This window comes from Ascaphus truei, chromosome 1 (assembly GCF_040206685.1).
Source record: "Ascaphus truei isolate aAscTru1 chromosome 1, aAscTru1.hap1, whole genome shotgun sequence".
In the NCBI taxonomy this organism is placed as follows: domain Eukaryota; kingdom Metazoa; phylum Chordata; class Amphibia; order Anura; family Ascaphidae; genus Ascaphus; species Ascaphus truei.
In genome coordinates this window covers 180886417-180906416 of record NC_134483.1, presented here as the reverse complement: position 1 = coordinate 180906416, position 20000 = coordinate 180886417, and the positions used below count along the sequence as shown (strand labels likewise).

General features: G+C 40.8%; 1 protein-coding gene across 6 annotated transcripts in view; it reads left to right on the top strand.

Annotated features, from left to right (window-relative positions):
• The window catches only part of GKAP1 (G kinase anchoring protein 1), a 22683-nt gene extending 3153 nt beyond the window's left edge, over nt 1-19530 (top strand). For 5 of the 6 annotated variants that reach the window (XM_075598869.1, XM_075598866.1, XM_075598867.1 and 2 more), the window contains exons 3-13: nt 3158-3401; nt 6382-6522; nt 8850-8927; nt 9755-9878; nt 12279-12301; nt 14125-14274; nt 15316-15417; nt 15520-15583; nt 18685-18755; nt 19106-19183; nt 19340-19530. In XM_075598869.1, coding sequence (XP_075454984.1) covers nt 3180-3401; nt 6382-6522; nt 8850-8927; nt 9755-9878; nt 12279-12301; nt 14125-14274; nt 15316-15417; nt 15520-15583; nt 18685-18755; nt 19106-19183; nt 19340-19387 — 1101 coding nt within the window. In that variant the 5' untranslated portion in view covers nt 3158-3179 and the 3' untranslated portion in view covers nt 19388-19530. The remainder of the gene's footprint in view (nt 1-3157; nt 3402-6381; nt 6523-8849; nt 8928-9754; nt 9879-12278; nt 12302-14124; nt 14275-15315; nt 15418-15519; nt 15584-18684; nt 18756-19105; nt 19184-19339) is intronic. The other variant, XM_075598873.1, reaches the window with a different exon arrangement.
• The last annotated feature ends 470 nt before the right edge of the window (nt 19531-20000 follow it).

The window sequence follows — 20000 nt, the reverse complement described above, 5'->3', positions numbered from 1 at the left end:
TTATGTGGTCTGTTTTCTTGTAACTGACTCGACACAGCCTTGTTCTATTTACAGATATTGGTCCCCCTTGGAACGTACTCGTTATAAAAATCCGGTGGCTCCCACTTTAAAGGCCAGTCACTTTGCAGCCAAGCCACTCCTTTCCTTAGAAGACGCATTCTCTACTATGAACGTTACTGACCTGATTATTATTAATATTTTGACACCTGCTGTTTTTGCAATGTCCCCGCAGTTGTGAAAAGGCTAATATTACTATTATTCACCTTATAATTATTACTATTAATCTTGGCATTATTACGTTTTACCATACCAGGCACTATCCTCCCCCAACCCTACAAAATAAACAAAATGGATGATTGAAGTATAAGGTTGTTGATACATCGATTCAGTTGCTGATATACCAGAGAAAGTATAATAAATATATTTAAATGTGTTTATGGATAAAAGCCGCACCTGCTATCCAAAAAGCTGTTGCTACCAGAAGAAGCTCATCTTGTTGTCATCTCACTAACTTTTTATGGTTGCTGAGTAAAAACAGTGGCGTGTGGAAATAGAGCAGCTCTATTTATCATTGACCTACATTATTTTACAGGGACTGATGGTGAACATAAGGCACTGTGGTTCTCACACGTTTACTCTTTTGATGTCTATCTAATCTTTTGCTCTCCTCTTCACTTGAAGTCACAAGAACTGCGTACCTTAACCTAAAGTCCCCGGCTCCATCTTAATGGCTCAAACATATTTTTTTCTTTTAAAGATGGTCCCACTTTTCCTTTTTAAATCTAATCTAAACTTTACTGTCATATCCACCAGCGATATGAATGCTGCTATGACTTAAGTCAATAAAATAACTTTCATTTGACTTTACTGACTTGCTACATTTTTTTGGTGTGCCTGACTATTGCCTTTCTAAATGCTCCAGCGAGTCATGTTAATATCAAATCATTTTATGGGGCATTTTAAATATTGAGAGCTACATTTTTTTTTTAATGCATTAAAAAGATCAAATTGCTGAAGCCGCCCTGACTCATTTAGGTGTGATCCTAAACTTATAGTCAACAATAAGGTTATTGTGTTTTTTAGTTCTGTTCTTACACCTAAAATGAATTATCCTGTACTATAAAACATAAATGAATAATATTAGACAAACTGTGTTGATATATTGAAAAGCCCAGTAAAAGATTGGAATAAAAGATATTCGACAAGCTGTTGCACGACTCCATGCTTTCACCTTATTGCATATCACAGTTGTGTTTCAAATTCGGACTTAAACCCCCTTCACTGCTTGAGTGGCGTCAGCAGCAGCAGCACAATCCTCTGCCAGCGCCATGTACATGTAATGTGATAAGATAAGGGCAAAGCAGCAGGACCCAGCTGCCTAGTGACCCGGTGACGGAGACCGATACGTCTAAAACCTAAAAGACATTGAAAGATAGTGTTTATTTGAAAATAGTCCCTTCCTTTACATTTTCTAGATCATCCTGATCACGTGCGTAAGGGAAACGCTTGGCAGAAAGCATAGGTAGGGCAGTTACAACTAAATGTGACTGCAAAGGAGTCCAACAGGTTGGAACAATGCATGTATCTATCTGTTTTTTATGAGCGTGTAGCATCTCTCACCGGGTCCTACTTCCTTTCATATTGCCTCTCACTCATTATACCTGCCTCTTCATGTATTGATGGGCAGCTTTTTTTTTTTCTTTCTTTCTTTTTCTTTTTTTACTGATCATGCAGTCTCCGGATTCTGGCCGAGGGACAAGATATTTTGTTCACCGTGGATACCTCCCTATGAGAGACGCATGCAAATAGACAATAGTGTTAATATTATACAATTGCACTTTCTTTAGGTGATGCACAGGCCAGTAAGGTCATTTTGTTCATGTTCGCATGGAGATGTGTATACACTGATCTACATTCTGCATACCAGTCACCAGCCTATGTGATTCCACCTCCACATACTGTAGTTAAAGATGTTTAGTCATTGCTAAGAAACAAAATCATTGTGTTTTTTTAGCAGTAACGTTAGTAATGGGTGAAGGAGTCTGTTATTTGCTTGATTTAAATAACAAACGGAGTGGACATTTTTAACAAAAGGAGCAGAATAAAGGCTACGGGACCAGGAAATAAAACAGTCGGACATGTTTTCGTTTCAAATCTGTTTTTTTTTTAATTTAATTTGATGTGCAGGAGATAGCATTTTTATATATGCTGTGTAGTTCTTTTCTTTGGAAAATGCTGGCATCTAGGCATATTAAATCAATTTTCACAGTTCATACAGCAATCTTTATCCTTTGCAAACAAAGCAGAGTTGCCATAGAATCGGTGTTAAACAGAAAAAAATAATAGTGACAAAAGGACTGCTGCATTCTTTGTTCTCTCTGTTGATGGCGATTAATGTTCTGCATGTTGGGCTGTTACTTCCCAGATAAAGCTGCTATTGTATTAAAGGAAGGGAGGGTCATGGACAGTATAGATTTTCTAGAAGTGCCTTTCTATTGTGTAAGCATTGGCAGATATGTGACACAAAAATGGTAGGTGAAATGGGAAAGGCTTGGTTGAAGAGAGAAGAACAATAATTCTATCTTCTGCATAATGTGTTTTAGTACACACCCACTGCCTGTTCCTATCCTTGAAGCTGATCACTAATCCCTGGGTCACAGGAGGAAGACTAAGCGAAGGAGAGTTTTGAGTGTGTAGTTGAGAGGGAGAGGCATAATATCATGTGTTTTAATTACTAGTATACTCAAGTACTCTTATTCACTGTTAGATTCACCCTCTCAGGCAGAGAAGAGATTAAAAATGCAGTACATGTTATTGGGTTTTCTTATTTAGTTGCGGCTGTCTGATTCGCATTTGCCAACATACAATTCCCTGTAACAGCATATAATATGGCAAGCAGCTGTCGGCTTTGATTTGACTATCTTGAGCTGTATATACTCTCATAATAGAAAACTTCTCTTGTTGTTTGGTAACATCTGTTAGCTGTTTATTTCACTAATTGGGAAAGACCATGAACCACGTTGGTATAATCACTTATTTGTGTGATTAGGTTTGCTTTCTCCTACAGGATTATCTGTACTGTGTATGCATAGTACTTTTCAAGTCTTTAATGTTAATGCACACATTTTCTCTTGATTTGGCTGCTCGGCTTTTTCAGAGGATACATCTGTGATACGACAATGGCTTCCGCTGTAGTCAGCATGGTGCCTACCACTGCTTCCCGCTTCGCCCTGCTACAAGTGGACAGCAGCAGCGACTCTGATTCTGAGAAGGCTAGAGGAGCTCGCGGCACTGGGAAATCCCGCACTGCTTCTGCTGCCGGCGGAAAATCCAACACAAACGAGAAGAAGAAAGAAAAGCGGAGAAAAAAGAAAGAACAGCAACAAAGTGAGGCTAATGAGGTACTGGCACTTTCGTATTGCAGCCTGGCCTCTTCAGCTTGTATAAGTTAAGAATAACTATATAATGAGGACCACAAACAGGTAAAAAGGAATATGTAACACGCATAATTGAATAGAATGCTAAGAGACCTAAGGCACTCAAACAAAAAATTATCGCAGAAACACGTAAGCCAAAAATAAAAGGATTTATTATTGCAGAGCGCTGCACCAAGAGCAAACGCACAATAAAAACGTGTACACGTGCTAAATATGAGTATACCATCTTAAGTTAAAATATTGTGTAAACCGTTCCCTATCCTCCTAATGCAGGCATTATCATAGTCAAGCAACATGTACTTTACATACAATTCCTGAGAGACAAAAATTCCACTGATGTGTATTAACTGACACTTGGAAGATTACATCATGCTTTTGTTACTGCTTTAAACAGATTATTCTTGTTCACTGAGCTGATTGTGAAGAAGGTTGCAGGTTTGCTGTATGTTTACCTTCCAGTAACAAATAAGTAGGCCAGTGATTTCCAACCTTTTTGTTGATTAAAGAACCCCAAGTGAAATTCTGAGGAACTCCCAACCATTTCTAATCGCGTGTCTGAGATCAGATGCATTGTGAGGAACTCCCAACCCTTTTTAATAGCGTGTCTGAAATCAGATGCATTGTATGGAACCACAACCCTCTCTAATAGTGTGTCTGAGATCAGATGCATTGTAAGGAACCCCAACCCTCTCTAATAGCGCGTCTGACATCAGATGCATTGTAAGGAACCCCAACCCTCTCTAATAGCGCGTCTGACATCAGATGCATTGTAAGGAACCCCAACCCTCTCTAACAGCGCGTCTGAGATCAGATGCATTGTAAGGAGCCCCAACCCTCTCTGATAGCGTGTCTGAGATCAGATGCATTTTAAGGAACCCCAACCCTCTCTAATAGCGCGTCTGAGATCAGATGCATTGTAAGGAACCCCAACCCTCTCTAATAGCGCGTCTGAGATCAGATGCATTGTAAGGAACCCCAACCCTCTCTAATAGCGCGTCTGAGATCAGATGCATTGTAAGGAACCCCAACCCTCTCTAATAGCGCGTCTGACATCAGATGCATTGTAAATTCTATTTTTGGAAAAAAAATTAAATGACCTGGAAATTGCAAGGAACTCTTTAGGGAGGCTCGGGGAACCCAAGGTTCCTAGGAACCCTGGTTGAAAAACACAACTAGGCCTATATTTCTCTCATTTTAAGTACAGTATTCAAAACCATTATCCACACTTGGGTTAAATTACTTTCTTTCAAAATGTCATGTCTCATTTTCTATTATGACTACACAGTCGCTTTACGCCTTCACTGCCAGATGAACAGTGCAACATTGGCAGTAAACTAAGTGAATTATATGTGAAAACACATGAGCAAACATGTCGTGGATCCAAACACAAAGTTTTGAGTGGAAACGTTTTGACCTCAGATAGTGAAACTGCTGGAGCCTGTGAGACCTATTATGCTAAAAATGAGTTCCCATTTAGTGAGCCGATACAAGCGTGTATTCAATCAATTTGCTACCCCAGGGGCGTGCAAACTTTTTTTTTTTTTTTGCAGCGCCCCCCTGCCTGCTCTCGGTTCTGCGCCCCCCGCCCCTCCTTTACCTCGCGCAGCGTCAAATGGCCTCACTGCGTCATTTGAAGCCGCGTTGCCATGGACACGAGTGACGCCGGCAGAGTCCAGGTTAGTTTTAGAGTTGCAAAGGCCTCACGCGATCCCCCGGCATTTCATTTAAATGCCTCGGGGAAGAGCGCGGAGCCTCTGCTACTGCCCGCACCCCCCCCAGACAAATCCAGCCCCCCCCCCACTTTGCGCACTGCTGTGCTACCCTATAATGTAGGGCTTTAAGCTGAAATGCAAACCAAGTGAGAAAGAAACAGATTGTAGGGATATCCAGCAGATCACTTGTTACTTGTCAGTAGGTAAACCTATCCACTGAAACAGCTGACTCAACGTGGAATAACTTCAGAGAGAGGAGAATAACGGCACTGTCCACTGCAACAGCAGCTGCCGAGAACTATTTCCAGGGCTTCTAACTAGCCGTCATCCCAAAGTATAGCCGGGTTTTGTAAGTAGAAGACAATTTAGAGGGATATATGTATTTCGTCATATCGAGTATTGCTATGCAGTTTTGGGAATCTGAACAGGAAGGGTGAGGGATTTCTGCAACCAGGAGAAGTAATCTGCTCCACTATTATAGAGTAAAACATCTCCCTTCTAACCTAAAGCTATGTCTATTTAGAGTGAGGCAACCTCAACAATAATATTGGTACCTGCAGCATCTGACACCCGCTGCCAGCTTTTATTCCCTAACTTTGAGTTATAGTTGGGGATTCCGGTTTGAACCGAAAAACCACCACTGACTGTGTCTTGGACTTTCGGTGTTAACCGCTAAACACCGGAAATTAAGCATTGCTTCCTATTAAATTGCACCTCTTATGGCAGCCCAAGCACAGGTAGGAGACGAAGGCATCACGAGGGGAGTATGGAAATGGAAAGCAGTGCACCGATTAAACACTGATAAAAACAGATTTATCAAATGAAAACTCAGAAACACAAAAAAAATAAACACAGATTTTATGAAAAGATAACCGAAAAGCAGAAACCCTAATTATAATGTATATGGTTTAAAAAAAAAAAAAAAATGTTTAGTACAGTTCAGCAGTGACCTCACAAAATCCACGTTGTAGTCCTAGCAACAATTTGGGCTACGAATGCTTCATTACTCTTTCTAAATATATAGATTTACCTCCAGTCCCAGCTCCCAGTTTCCTGTTACCATTATTTGAATCATCAGCTTCATTTATGGGAATGTGTAGATCTGCCAATCTCAACAGGGTCTTGAGCAGTTACAATACAAGTGTGTGATGTTTTGTAGCTTAGACCAATGTTGCGGTTTACACAGTTGGTGAGCATCTAATAACAGTGTTTATTTGTGTTGCTTTTGGTAGTTGAGGAATCTTGCTTTTAAAAAGCTTCCCCAGAAGTCCTCGGGGGGAAGTGGTGGAGCGCAGCAGGAGCAGGCAGCACACGGTATGCCAAAAGATGCTCACGGAGAAGACTGGCAGCAGTGGCGGCAAAGAGATGAGCAGGTACATCATCTTGTTCAGACTCTAACATTCAATGCAACATGTACATATGAATATCTTTATATAGCACCCACAAAAGGGACTGAGCTTTACAAAAGACACTACAGTATAGGGAACTATAATACAAGTGGTGCAAGAAACTAAATCGGACAATAGGAAAGGAAATCACTGCCCCGGAGAGCTTACAACTGAAGTGCAACATTCTGTTATCATGGTAGTATTGCAAGGCAAACACAACGGGGCAGCATGCACTGCTGCCTTCTGTACAGGGTACATGTCAGTCAGACACACAGAAAGGGGTAAGGAATTGTAAACACAGATTGGGAGGGAAGGCAACAAAGCTGATTGATTCATCAAAATTATGGAAGCAGAGACACCACTGGTTGCAAGAGATACCTAAATGCGATGGCCAAGAGCACCTTTAGCAGAGGTAATAAGGATGCCGGAGATGCTTTTATAACCAGCATGGGGCCTATTGCTCCTACTGTAAAGCCCGAGCTGGAGAAGAGATCAGTTCCATTCAAGTGAATGGTTTGAAATCTTCAGTACAGAAAAAGGCATCTTCACAGCATATTGCAAAGCGGCCATCATATTTGTGCTTGTTTATCCTAGTAATGCATACACACACCTGTGCTGTATACAGTACCCACAATATGTTGCAGCTCCATAGGATATTGGCACACACATCCAACAGGGCAGGGAAAAAAATGCAGTGGAGCACACTAGTGATTATTTCTCACTCTGCAGCTACCAAGTTGTCATTTGTTTTTCAATGTTGGGTCATATGAATCGCTCGTAATAATAAAGCTTGTGCCGGCTCCAGCATTGTAGGGTTTTAAATTATTCTGACAAAATGCTCCTCATCTTCTCACTACACAGTCGCACACTGGTTGTTTACTTGCTAGACCGCTACATGGACAGACTTCTTGGTCATTGGAATCAATACACGCATACATGGTGTACGCCTTTAACAATGGAGACGCACATTGTTGCATTAAGTTAAGTAACCAGCATTTTAGCAGCAAGCAACTCTGGAATGCAAGGTTTCTAGTAAAAATGAAAAACTGGTTTTGTAAGATGGTCATCTAATATTAACTGGCCGTTTGAATTGGTAGGCGGGAAGCCAATCCTATATCTGGTGCATCAAAAAAAACCTGTGGCAAGTATCGTCACTGTGATCAACAGCGGCTGTGTGTGGAATTGGAACAGGATTCCATTTAAAGTCCGTGCGGATAAGCAATAATGCCCATAAATATGGAAATATATGTGATGTAAATGACCACAGGTAAAGGGAAGATGGGGGGCAGTCACAGAAGACCCACAAACAGATCAATCAGCGCTACCTGCACAACATCAACCCTATGGGTCCCATCACATATATAAATGTCCAACTGCATAATAATTAAACCGCAATGAAGTTGGCGTAAAATATTCAATAAACTCGCGATCCACTGGGGCCACCATTTAATAGAGGTAAAACGATCAGGCCTCAATAGTACTCATTTTTATTATTTATTTAACATTATTTTTCCAGGAAATATATTCGGATATGTTTGTCTAAATTTTATTTTTCCAAACTAAATGTTTATTTTATTGTTGTATTGGTGGGTGGGGAATGGATACATAAAGGAATGAGGGAGGTACATACGCAAAAGTTTACGTTAGAGCAAATCCCCTGTATGCAAGATGATGCAAGATGATGCTGACAAGACAAATGATCCTAGTTTGTAAGTTGTGAAATATTTTCAGCTAGAGGGTCAAACTGCTGAAATCTAGACTTTTTTTGTTTCCATTATTCTCAACCCTGGGTCTCAAACAATGTTTTTCATTTTTAAGCACATCTTGGGAAGGTTATTGTTATAGCGTGTGTATTTTCTTTGAATCATTGACGAATAGACTAGACGATGTTGCTTGTACTTTCAGAGGTAGTTCCACCACAGGCTCGCAGGTTGTGATGCCTGTAAATGGTCCAGCATTCTGTGTTCCACAACAAAGTCCAGAGTTGAACAGTGCTCAGATTATGAAAAACTCAATAGCATACATAGCATTATGAATAATATAAGATCCGGAATGCCTTCAATAATATATAAGCATAACACTGTTTCTATTTAGGAGTGCAATTTACACACTCATCTCTTAGTCCCATAAATGACATTTTTGCATTCTGAGTTTTATTTGAAAATTGAAGTAGGGGTTGAAATCGTTGAAGATTTTTTTTAAAATATGTGTACATACTTTTTGTGACACTTACATAGTACATAGCATTTATAACTGGCCTATCCTTTCACACATCATAGTTCTGAAGTATTTGCCATCCGTTTATGTTTTAGCTTACATCTAATTTGTATGAAGCAGATCTTGAGAAGGCTTTGTTGCTAAGTAAACTGGACTATGAAGAAAATAAAAAGGTACTGTATTTCCTTTGCTTTCATGTTTTTGGTAAGATCTTAAGCTCTTGTTTTTGCTCCTATTGTAGTAATGTTTATATACTTTTATATACATATGTTTTAATATTGCATGGTGAATGGATTTTTACATTTGCCAGGTTTAAACAGGACATTTTGGCCTGCAAGTCTCTTCCTCAGTGGACATGACATGGGGAGACCAGGTGTCTTCTTAAAAGAATATTAGCAAACTACAAATACAAAAATACTTTAACGAAGCAGTCTTTAACTTGGCTTCCCACTCATCCACAATTACTCCATAAAGAAGTAACCGAGCAATAGAAGTCACACACAAAATCCCATTTGTCAAAGGAAAAACATCTTCAAGGGTTCTTGATGGTTCAAGAAATGTTTGTGCAAGTGTGAGACTTGAGAATTTGTAAAGGAGAAAAACAACCCTTGGCACTCTGCAATATGCATGGTTTGTGCTGCCAGTCTGTTTTTATGGCATTACAAAGTTGAAGGTACAATAGTCTATTCAAGAACAAAGCAAAATAGGCAAGTAAAAGGACTTGTTTAATACACTGTCAAGGTTTCCTAGTGGTTGAACGATACAGCATGTTGAAAGTATAATAAATATTTAATTTCACCTGCGAATGTCTGTTTTTGCCTGATGCTATTTAACTATTTGAATACCAGTGGAACCAGCAAACACACAAAGGCTTTTTTATGGGGGGAAAAATGTAAGGTGTGGCGGTATGGGTATAGAAATGCACACAGAATTACGCTCTTTTGGATGTTAAACTATTTAACCATATAAAGACAAAATATTACTGTACTTTTTCGTAAAGGATCTTGACAGTGGGGGGAATGGATCACCTCAGTCAAAAAGAGTGAATAAAAAGGAGAAAAGAAGAATTCAGCAAGGCCGGGACAAGCCTCCCACAGTGTCGCTGAAAGAGTTTCAGTCTGAAGGTAACATTTCTAGTTCTATTCACTCATAGGCAAGAGTGCAGCTGTAAGGTGCAGTCCCACTTAGTAACTCTATTTTTTGCATATGTATATTTCAACCGTCAAAGTGAAGCTCTATACAGCACAATCAGAAGTAATGTTGACTTATATTTTGAGGCTGACTTGGTCGGGGGCTATTTAGGAATTCGTATTCTAGAGTGAATGCTGCAGCCAGCAGGGTTTAGCTGTGGAGCATTGCAAGGAAACGTCTTAAAGAAGCAATCCATGGCGGCAATTTTTTTTGCAATGTTTTTTATTTTTGATATATATAGCATTGAAGCAGGGGGTCTCCAGAGCTGAACCCCATTAAATTCATCTCCAGGTACCCCTGCTTCCAGAGATACCTCTGTAGTAAGTGCCGGTAGCTGCTCTGGATGAATTTTAAAGCTCCCGCATCACATGGGCCAATAGAAATCCGCACCGATGACCTTACAGCTTCCTATTGGCTGTAGAGCATGGGAGCTTTGGGTAGCGGCCATCCCTGGTAGCTGAGAGCGCTACCGGCACCCACTACGAAGGCAAGTATCTCCGGGAGCAGGGGACCCCCGGAGCTGAAATTACCGTGGTTCAGCTCCGGAGACCCCTTGCTTCAATGCTATACAAGAAGAAAAATTGCCGCCATGGTTTGCCACTTTAATGGTGAATCATATTGAGTGTCCTAAATAATGTCACATCAATCATTTATGACTGAAATATTCTTGGGTATTTAAAAAATATAAGCAGGATGCAAAATGACATGTGAAAAGTATTACAAATGGTTTTTTTAAGCTTGTAAGTAGGACTGGAGCTTAACAAAATAGTAAATAGACAGCACTCAAACAATGAGCTAAAGTAAATTTGGATGGTGTAGCGTGGAACAAGCAGGAACCCTATTTCCTCCAAACACACAATGAACACAAATATAATGCTCCCAGCACTCAAATGACAAATTGAAAAGGGTATAAGCCAAATGTTTAATGAGAGAGAAAAGCACACATCCATAAGGGGTATAAGTAAATCACACTACCAGAACACATGTGATAAGGGAGGAGAGAAAAACAAGGGACGGGGGGAAGGGGAAGTGTAGTGCAAGCAAGGTAAAAATACTGGGGAAGGGGGGCAACATTTCGGGAATAGGACCCCTTCAGGCCCATTCCCAAAAGGCAAAAAATGTCTAATGGTACTTCCCTTAACCCTGTAAAAACTCCCTATAATATAATGAAAAAACAAAAATAAAAGTTAATCCCCAAGGGGAAAGGGTAAGCAAACAATCTGGCACCTTCCAGCAAAACGATGGATAATACAGCTCCTGATTGAAGATCAGTGAGAGTCTCACAGACCATATATAGTGTTTGACAAACCTATACATTTGCACGCCCCGGGCGAGTGGATTTAACATCGTGGCGAGCTCCTATTGGCCCAAGCAGCACACGTGTGATACTAGGTGGCGAGTAGATTTTTTGATGATTTGTCGACCACTGTGTATGTATATATGTGTGTATATATATATATATATATATATATATCTTTAAGCCACTGTTCCATTGAGAATGTTCAAATAATATTTCTCTTAAAAGGTTTGCTTTTTATCCTTAAAAAAACCTTCAAATCCTCAAGCAATTTTCCATTCCAGAAGAAATTCAAGCTACAAATGCTATAGTAGATAAGGTGTTGCACATATGGGTGCTTTTATTTTATTGCATATGAAACCGTATAGAAGTTTAAAATGATCAAATATAAATGTTTACTAAAAATGTGTGTAAAAGATGGAAAGAGCTTACATATGGGAAAAAAAGGCTTTTGTCTACTTTGGTACTTGATGAGTTTGCAGGCCAGTGATTTGCCCTTGCACTGAAGTTAATAAAGTGTGCTAAAGCAAATTGATTGTATATGTTACATTTATGGCTATAAGTCATGTTGTTTCTTTTTAACAAAGAAAACATTGGTGTGATTTTATTTTTAAAAATTGTACAGTTAGTTAGAATATGCTATGTGATAGTAACCGGAAACAACCCATCCCCAAAGCAAAATATGTATGATGCTTAAAGCAGCAATCCCCCTCAGAACACGGAGTTCAACTACTGTAATGTTCGTATCTTACCCCTGAGCATGTGCTTTAAAAACTAAAATAAAAAATGGATGTTTTTCTAGTGTTAAACAAATCTCTAGCTTCTGAGGTTTAGACCAACGTGCACTGCTGCTTTTAAGACATGTAGAACAAAACACAACCGTAAATAAAAATACAAAATCAAGCTAAAATAAGTGGATGACAAAAACTTCCAGTAAAAATACTCTAAAAGGGAGAGTCAGAATTATAGCGGGTTACACATATAAATTCTTGGCTTCAATATTTGTAAATTAAACTTCCATGTTTTCTTTCTACAGAACAGCATGTTAAAAAGCAAGAGGTAAGTCTGTCTGTATTTTTTTATTAGTTATATTGATCAAAACTCTCTCTTTCCATATATTGTAACTGAGCACTAGAAGGGAAGGGACAAGAAACAGATAATGAACTAAATAGAATATATAGGGATGGGGAAATAGCCAGCGGTCATGAGGTAGAATGGAGACGTGGGAGTTTGGCAAGCAAGCAGATGCCCATATTAAATACAGATAATACTAGAAAACTTCTAAACACTAAACCAAATTGGCATAGAAAGGTAGGATAAGATAATAGTACAGACTGAAAAAAACTTAAATGCATGCTTGCAAGAAGCGTTACAGCTAAAATGGTGAGCTTAAATTAATAGCTACAAGGGAGCAGTATGATATAGGCATTACTGTGACATGGTGGAATGAAACTCATGAATGGGCAGTTAATTTAGAGGGTTATTCCCTTTTTCTGAAAGGTTAGGCAAATAGAAGAGGGGGTTGAATATGTTTATATGTTAAACTGGATCTAAATCTTATTATAAGGGAAGATGTTTATGAAGGGAACGATGACAATGTAGAGACCTTTGGATAGAAATTAGCAGTGGAGGTAAAAGCACAAAGAAAATATTTGTAGGGATATGCTACAAACCACCAAATATCTGTGAGATAGAGGAAGCCAAAATACTTTTGCAAATGGAGAAGGCATCAAAACTAGATCATGTTTGCATTATGGTTCATAGACATAGACTGAGGCAATGCAATTAGCATTACAACTAAAGGAAACAGGTTTTTGGGGGTGCTTAAAGACGATTACATGACCCAAATTATTTAGCTACATCTTTACCTCCTTTCCTGCTTTGGAAACTTTTTTTGTCTCCTGCATTTTCATGCTCATGATCAACAAGCTCTGCCCCGTACGGGGCCAGTGTTTGTGATGTCTTTACCCTCAAAATGTGAACGTACAACAACACTTCTTAGGATCTTTATAGATATTTTTTTTACCTCCCACAGCTTTTCCTTATTAGAGGGAAACGGTGATTTTAATCTTTGAAAAAAGATACACTGATGATTTTTTCCAGTTTTGTTGTTTGGGGGCTGGAAATGATTAAGAGTAGCAATATCATTTAGCAACTGTAATTATTTGCTAGAGCCACATATATTTTTACCCAAGTATGCATTCCTCGAACAGAGTAAGTGTGACTATTAGAAGCAATATGTCAAATCATTATAGGCATACCCCGGTTTAAGGACACTCACTTTAAGTGCACTCGCGAGTAAGGACATATTTTCAATAGCACCATACCCCTGTGTCCTTATGCTCGCTTCGCGAGTACGGATACTTATTCTGCCCTACAGAACGCTGTAGTAGTGACGCGCTGATTCCCCTCACCCAATTGGCAAACGGCAGCTCGCGCATGCACCTGTCGGCACGTCCTGAACAGCCATACCAGCTCCCTACCTGTACCGAAGCATTGATAAGTGGAAAAAAGGCAGTCATTCACTTTAAGTACATTTTCGCTTTACATACATGCTCTGGACCCATTGCGTACGTTAATGTGGGGTATGCCTGTAGTTGGTTATTTGACAGTGCATTACATTTCAGAACACTCGAAAGACCTGCAAGTTTGCTTTGGGGGATTGAGTTACAGGTTGAAGCACGGGTAGAGGGCTCTGAGTCACTTGTCTTGTAAGTTCCCATTAAACTATTGAGATTTGGCCAGATCGAATAAAAATACAGAAACATTTTCCTTTACTCGTCCATCCACCTTTTTGTCACGCTTAAAACTTTCTTCATGAACTTGCATGAAACACATTGGTTATGTTACATCCACAACAAACAGTTTTGTATTCTTTACAGGATCCAAAATCGCCACCGATGTTGCCACAGGATGGAGGCTTTTTCAATAAACTAGAAGATGATGTGGGCAAAATAATTCTAAAGGAGAAGAGAAGAGACCAAAACACAAGTTTTGATGGAATGGAAAGTTTAACATCTGAGTACAGCCTGGTATGTCAGAATACATGCCATAATTTTATAGCAAATGTTGGCTAATTTATTAGGTGACTTGAAAATGAAATCTGTGCTATTAAGTCCTATTTCTGGATGGGAAATTGGCACTATATAAACTGCCACAGTGCTAAAAGTAATTTAATTTGAATATCTATCTCTGTTTTTGTTAACCATTATAATTTTCGCCTCAACATTGATTACATACAAATAATGGATATGGTTTAAGGGATGAAATGTAAACAAATAAATATAGCCAGGTTTTAAATACCAAGTTGTTTGAACTAATCCGTAAACGCCATTACTTTTCGCCTTCCAGATGTGCAGTATATTACAAACGCTCTTGCAGGACGGGTTAATTTTAAAGCAGTTTTAAAGGAGCAGTCCATGCAATATCCTTCCTTTTTTTTTTTTTTGAATCCGTTCATTAGTATTAGATAACTTACATTTTTTTTTAATTCAACTCGTAATACCATTTTTAATAAGTTTTAATATAATGAGCATCCTTTGATTTCTATAGCAGGTTTTGACACACTTCCCCAGCAGTGCAAGATCTTTGCAACACTTTCCTGTTTGTGATCATTTGTTGCCAATATCCCCAGCAGTTTGAGCTGCAAACTGTAACAATAGATAGTTACCATAGTAATTTAAGAATTAATTGTAGCTGCTGACTTACACTGACTGAAGAATTGATTGAAACTGTAAGGCAGCCATTTTATTTACCCAGGGAAGCAGGGTCTTTGATCGATTACAAGAGAATGTATCGATCGACATCTTAGGTAATTTGTTTTCAATAAAGGTAATCAAAGACTGCATATATTTAAAATGAAAAGGATTTATTACAATTGTTTTAATGCTCCTTGGACTGCCTCGAAGTACTTGATGCAATTTTGTTTTCTTGAGGTTTGCTTGTGGAGAAGGAAGCCCATATGACTCGGTGCAGACCGATATGTCACATTTGGGGGAAAAAAAGCTAAATAATGATCAGATTTGTTTCCCCACTAGAATTAGTCAACTCCTCTTGTGATTTTCTTTACACAGGAACCAATACTAAAAGATGGTAAAACAGAAATGTTAAAGCTGGAAATAGAAAAGAAAAATACAGAGACCCAACTGCTAAGAAACATAATTTCTCAGTGGGAGGTAAATATTGTGATTTTTGTCTGTAGTTTTTATTCCATTACTGTACAATACGTTTTCTGACCTTTATGTATGTGTCTAATATATTTTTGCCTTTCCACACAGGCAAAATACAAGGAAGTGAAAGCAAGAAATGCACAACTTCTTAAAATGTTACAAGAAGGTGAAAGTGAGTGCATTTTTCATTACTCGTGATCTATTCAATTTATTTGAGCAGGTCTCCGTTTGCCATTTTTTTTATTTTCCTTTTATTTTATTCAGGTAAAACTCAACTTGCAGAGCCCAGCCACCTGAAATTCATATACGTTCTCGTGATTATTATGATGTGGTAAAAAATACAACAACAAACCTGCACAGTACTATAAAAGTATATATAATCTAAAGCGATTGATTAAATAAGGTAAAATAAGTGCCCTAACATGATGGAGGTGTCTGAAATGGGCAGAGTCAGGCTTGTAGCGGACTGGAAACATTTACTTACGCGTCCTGTGAATCTAGAAAACTGGTTTCCATTTCTGAATGAAGTGATCAAATCGTCATCATCCCATCCATACTGGCTTCAAATAGGAGTTTGCTCAACTGTAACTTAGCATGTGTCTATCTTAGGGGAAGCCATTATTGCTTGATACAGTACCTTGTCTGTTACTATACCTTAGTCAGGAAAACTATTCTTCCATGACTAGGTATTTTTAAAAGCCTAATATAATATTAGCCAAAATAGGATGTTCATAGCAGGTGAGAATTCATTTTTAGCAGTTTGGCTTCTTTTTTGGGTGGGAGTCTAAACAAGGTCTCCTATTGTAAACTGAAGTGGTCCCACATCTGCCGACCCTCTCCAGGTTGCAGAGGAATATTCTCTAAGAGACGATTTGCCTGTAAAGATGTTTTTTAGGCAGCTTCCTCTCTGAGCAAATAAGAAATGGTGATCTCACAGGGTCGACTTACTGGTTGGTATTCTGTGGCCATTTTTAAGTTCCAAACATACCAGAATATTGGAGAAGAATCTATCTTGAGCTAGGTGTCTCACAATGGTAAGACAGCAATGATTCCGCAACAAGAAACTCCCCCACCACCCCCCCAATTCAAACAATGCACAACATTAATAAGAATAAAGCAGCACAGATTGCTGCTTAAACTTGCAATATATCTAATTTTTAAGTACAGGAAACGTCTTTAAGTCTTTGTGATGGCAGAAATGTTGAACAAAAAGTACATTTTGATTATAGTGGAGTATGTTTGGCATACTGTAGTCAAAAGGCTGTGGCATCCAATGCAGCTTTTCTTATACTATATTAGTGAAAGCACTGTATGCCTGCCTGCCTGCCTGCCTGGATGTCCGGTGTCCCTAGGGGAAATCTCATTGGTCCCTTGGTCCGCCCCCGCACACCTCTCATTGGCCTGAGGCGGAGTGACGGGCCAAAGGACACACAGGGACACACACACAGGGACACACACACTCTCCCCCGTCAGTTGGACCGCAGCTCACCTTCCACCCCCCCCCCCCTCCTCTCCCGGTGCCCCTCCTCTCCCGGTGCCCCTCACTCTCTCCCCCCTCACCACCTCACCCAAATCCCCACGCTCCGCAACATCCCCAGCCGCACCCTCACCGTGCGCCGCGGAGGAAGCGCTGCCCTCCTGCTCAGCAGCAAACTCCAGGCTCCTCCCCCCTCGCGGCGCGGCCCTCCTGCTCTCCCCCTCACGTGCGCCGCTACTGTAGAGGGGAAGCGCGGCCCGGGCCTCCTGCTCTCCCCCTCACGTGCGCCGCTACCGTAGAGGGGAAGCGCGGCCCGGGCCTCCTGCTCTCCCCCTCACGTGCGCCGCTACCGGAGAGGGGAAGCGCGGCCCGGGCCTCCTGCTCTCCCCCTCACGTGCGCCGCTACCGGAGAGGGGAAGCGCGGCCCGGGCCTCCTGCTCTCCCCCTCACGTGCGCCGCTACCGGACGGAGGGGAAGCGCGGCGCGGGACTCCTGCCACTCTTGCCCCCCCCCCCAGCTTCCCGAACTCACCTCCTGCCCCAGCCAGATGCCACGGGGACAAGGTAAGTCACCCACCGTCTCCCACCCACGCACTGTCACCCAGTCACCCACACACTCACCCACCCACCCAGTCACTTTCACCCACCCAGTCACCCACCCACTCACTCAGTCACCCACTCAGTCACTCACTCAGTCACCCACCCACTCAGTAACCCACCCACCCACTCACTTAGTCACCCAAAAACTCACTTAGTCACCCACCCACTCACTCAGTCACCCACCCACTCACTCAGTCACCCACTCACTCAGTCACCCACCTACTCACTCAGTCACCCACCCACTCACTCAGTCACCCACTCAGTCACCCAGCCACACACCCACCCAGTCACTTTCACCCAGTCACCCACTTTCACCCAGTCACCCACTCAGTCACCCACCCACTCAGTCACCCACCCACCCACTCAGTCACCCACCCACCCACTCAGTCACCCACTCACCCACCCACCCAGTCACCCACCCAGTCACCCAGTCAGTCACCCAGTCAGTCACCCACCCACCCACCCAGTCAGTCACCCACTCACCCAGTCAGTCACCCACTCACCCACCCAGTCAGTCACCCACCCACCCATTCACCCATTCACCCACCCAGTCAGTCTCCCACTCACCCACCCAGTCAGTCTCCCACTCACCCACCCAGTCAGTCTCCCACTCACCCACCCAGTCAGTCACCCACCCACCGACCCAACTCACCCACCCAACCACCGACCCAAAGTCACCGACCGACCCAAAGTCACCCACCCACCGACCCAAAGTCAAACCGACCCAAAGTCACCCACCCACCGACCCAAAGTCACACACCCACCGACCCAAAGTCACCCACCCACCGACCCAAAGTCAAACCGACCCAAAGTCACCCACCCACCGACCCAAAGTCACCCACCCACCGACCCAAAGTCAAACCGGCCCAAAGTCACCCACCCACTCAGTCACCCACCCACCCACTCAGTCAAGTGTCACCCACCCAAACCCACCCACCCACCCACCCACCCAGTCACCCACACACTCAGTCACCCACACACTCAGTCAACTCAGTCACCCACCTAGCTGTCAAGGGGGGGGGAAGCCTAACCCTGTCGTACGCCCCCCCAAAATTACATCCCGGGCAACGCCGGGTCTCTCAGCTAGTAGTCAATAAAGGGATCATCTTAACATCTGTTGTGTTTTTTTCCCTAGAACAAATAAGTCTGATTATTTTTCTTACAAATGGCTAATAATAATTCATTTTTCCCAATCAGTGAAAGATAAGGCAGAAATACTTCTGCAGGTGGATGAATTGTTGTCTATTAAAAATGAATCAACTTCACAGGTAAGAATAAGATGAGTATTTTGGGATGTGCATGCTACACATAGGTCATTGCTGTATGGTCTGATTCGCGACGAACATCATAATGCTGTGAACAGAAAAATATACCATTTTATATTTTCAGAGAACTGGTCATACAGTATATAGTTTTTTTTATTTTTATTTTTTTAACCGTATTAAGAACTTGCATAACAAATCTGGACATTAAAAATATAAACTAAAATGTAGATGTAAAAAAAAATAAGATTCTATGAATATAAAATAAATCATTTTGCTAGTGCATATTTCTATTTTCTTGATTTCAAAACACTTGGAATGTCCTGTTTTAATCTCACTCGTATTTCAAATTTTAGGTCACAGCTCTGCATGTTTCATTAGAACAAGAAAGATCTAAAGTGAAGATTTTACAAGCAGAACTAGTGAAATATCAGGTATTTTTATGAGACTGTATTTCTTGTAAAGATTATTTGATTCTTGTAATTGTGCTATATAATTAGTGACTATGAATGATACCGTATAAGGATCATTGCGATGTTCTTTAACACATGGCTTTTAAAATCCCGATATTTTTTTTTTTTTTTTCATAGGGTGGCAAAAAAGGTAAAAAGAACTCTGAATCCGACCATGGCCGATGATCAAGCATTTCCCAGCTCATTGAAGAGCTAAAGGAACATTTTGTAAAAGCACTAACGTTTCTGCAGAACTTAAAATACTGCTGTTCAAATGCCATAATTTGTTAGTTTTTCATTATTAAATAAAGCTTATTCTTCCATTTGCACACTTGGGCTTTTTCGCATCATTAGGTCAGGGGAACAGATGCATAAGATTCAAACAATTATTCAATTTAGAAATGTCTGCTTTGGCAAACTAAATATATAAGGAGTTAATTTATAAATGTATTGCAACCCCACTGACAACATGGAGGGTAACGGACACTACACAGTCATTATGTTCCACAGCAAAATGCGGGTCCAAAGTGAGAGGTCACCGCCAACCAGAAATCACAAATATGCATTCTTTTTTGTGAAATCTGTATAACTCGGCTTTTATCACTACAACTTTTGAATCTTTGCTGCTTTAGTTCTTCAGGTAGGTGTGAGCCTCTAGCTAGTGTTTTTTTGTGAGTTTTAGTGAGTTATTTTGTTTTTTCACCGCAAGACTTTTGAGTCTTACATTTTCACCGATATTGGACAAGTGATAGATGCAACCCACTGTACAAAAAGCACACAAACTTTCCTTATCTTTCCA